General features: G+C 55.6%; 1 protein-coding gene across 1 annotated transcript; it reads right to left on the minus strand.

Moving 5' to 3' along the window:
- Positions 1-349: 349 nt before the first annotated feature.
- Positions 350-1,486, minus strand: LOC101769408 (NADPH-dependent aldehyde reductase-like protein, chloroplastic). Its single transcript, XM_004955513.3, has one exon. It carries the CDS (start codon positions 1,356-1,358, stop codon positions 558-560), a length of 801 nt encoding a protein of 266 aa, XP_004955570.1. The 5' UTR covers positions 1,359-1,486; the 3' UTR covers positions 350-557.
- Between the last annotated feature and the right edge of the window lie 1,010 nt (positions 1,487-2,496).

The following is a 2,496-nucleotide window of genomic DNA, read 5'->3' on the forward strand; positions in this document are numbered from 1 at the left end:
GAACCTGCAAGAGTGAGAGAGAGTGAACATTTTGATTCCTGAATTATTTAAGGACCTAGTTCAAAATTCAGTATAGGGCGACCAATAACTTCCCTAGTGCATTATCTTTTTTGCATGTCATCCAATTATTGTTAGTCTTATGGAAATCCAAGGGCGGTGGAATGGTTGTGCTTATGGGAATCCACAAGTGAAACTTGAAATCGAATGTGTTAATAAATTTCTTATGCCAAATTGAGTGAATTTTATTTGGATGGTGAGCACACTCCACCAGGGACTGGGACCGATGAAATGAACTTCTGACCTCATGGTAATATTGTTTTGAAGTAAAAATCTGCATCTGGTAATGGACTGATGAAATGAACTTTTGACCTCATGGTTGGGTAATTTGGTGGAAAAGAAAGGGATTTTAACAAACTGCAGGATGAGAAGAACAAGACGGCGAAAGAATGCTAGGTTTCAAGAAAAAAAAAAAGGATCGCGGAACAACAAACGGAAGGCAAAGATGGTTATCAAGTGCCATTACATAACACTGGAATAATAAGTGTCTAATCGCACGTTCACACGTAGCCGCCATTAGCCCGGATGACCTGTCCGTTGACCCACTCGGCGGCGTCGGTGCAGAGGAACCCGACCACCGGCGCGATGTCGCCGGGCTCCCCGAGCCTCTGCATCGGGTTGTTCACCACGTTGCGCCGCACCATCTCCTCGCTCTTCCCGGCGAAGAACAAGTCCGTGGCCGTGGGCCCGGGGGCCACGCAGTTGGCGGTGATGCGGGTGCCCTTGAGCTCCTTGGCCATGGTCCGCACCAGCGCCTCCACGGCCGCCTTGGACGCCGTGTACGCCGCGTGCCCCTCCGGGAGGCTCCCCACCACGGACGACGTCACGGCCACGATCCGCCCACCGCCGCCGCGGGGGAGCCGGCGCGCCGCCTCCCGGAGGCACAGGAACGCGCCGCGCAGGTTTACGGCGATGGTGCGGTCGAAGGACTCGGTGGCGGTGTTGGCCACGGACGGGTACGCGTCGTCGAGCACGCCGGCGTTGGCGACGAGGATGTGCGGGGCGGGGGCGCCGAACGCGGACGCGGCGGCGTCGAAGAGCGACCGCACGCCGGCCTCGTCGGCGACGTCGGCCCGCACGGCCACGGCGCGGGGCAGCGACGCGGCGAGCGCGGCGGCCTCGTCGGCGCGCAACACGTACCCCAGCACGAGGCTCGCGCCCAGGGAGGACAGGTGCGCCGCGATGGCGCGCCCGATGCCGCGCGACGCGCCTGTCACGATGGCCACGCGCCCCGCCAGCGGCTGCGCCGAGGCCGAGGCGGCGGCGTTGGCGGCTACGGCGGCGACGTTGGCGTCCGCCATCCTATATTCTGGCTCTGGGTTTGGTCGCGTGCGCGTCCAGAGAGCTAGCTATCTATCTACTCGCGATCGATGCCTGGCGGCGTTGCGCGGCGCGCGCGCGTTCCACGTCTCGTTCTGCGCTCGGGAAGCACGCGTCGGGAGCAGGAGCGCTGCTGAAATAGGGTTGCTCTCGTGATCCGTGGTCCGTCGCATCGCATCCTATCCTATCCTGTGCAGGCTTTGTGGCCTAGTACATTTCTGTTTGGAGCTGCTGTCCTAAAGTAGAGTGGCATCAAATCCCCAGGTCCACAGTGAAGATTGAAACGTCATGGCTAGTGGCAGTTATGCAGGGATTCGACCGGAAACGCTACAATTTTCTTTCCAGCGGAGGAACTACCCCAGAGTTCCACGCCGCCGGTCGTCATTTTCTTTTTCGTCGAATACGCAGTAGACCTACACATCTTTTTATTGAAGCAGAAGAGAACGAAGTTTGACAACGTGCCGGCTATGCTGGCACACCGGGCGACGGCATTGTGAAAAGCTAAAAAAAAGAAATATGCCGAACAAAACCATTTACCAAAAAGAAATTGGCCGCCGGTCTCGCCGAGGTCCCAACAACGGCGGCGGCGGTGTCGCCGGCGTCCGCCATCCTATGCACGGCGTGCTGGTGACGATGGTGACGGTCATGACCAATGAATCACCGATACGAGATACGCCGATACTGATACCGATACGTGATTTCAAAAAAAACATAATATACCGATACGTCAAAAACATGTATATAATCTATATATCTATCTATATCTAATATTAAAGTGCGGTGGTTTTGCAAAAAAAAGTCCTTAACTTTTTTTTAATCAACCCTCGATCGGTTGTAGTTCTTTGACGATTTGCAAAAAAATCCCTCGCCTTTTTTAATCGTCCTGTTATCCCGTGAGTTAAACAGGCTGCAGTTCTTTCTTTCTTGCATATTGCGTGTCTGCAGCCGCCGACGCATCCGTGGCGCGCCCCCTCCATTGTCCCCATGAACTAGTCCGTCATTGCGACTCGCCTTTTTCGTAATCAACTCGTTATCCTGTGAGTTAAACTGATCATAATTCTTTCTTCCTCGCCTTCCACGTGTGTCTGCGGCCGCCGACACCCCCGCGGCATGCGCCTC

Source organism: Setaria italica, chromosome II (assembly GCF_000263155.2).
Source record: "Setaria italica strain Yugu1 chromosome II, Setaria_italica_v2.0, whole genome shotgun sequence".
NCBI lineage: Eukaryota > Viridiplantae > Streptophyta > Magnoliopsida > Poales > Poaceae > Setaria > Setaria italica.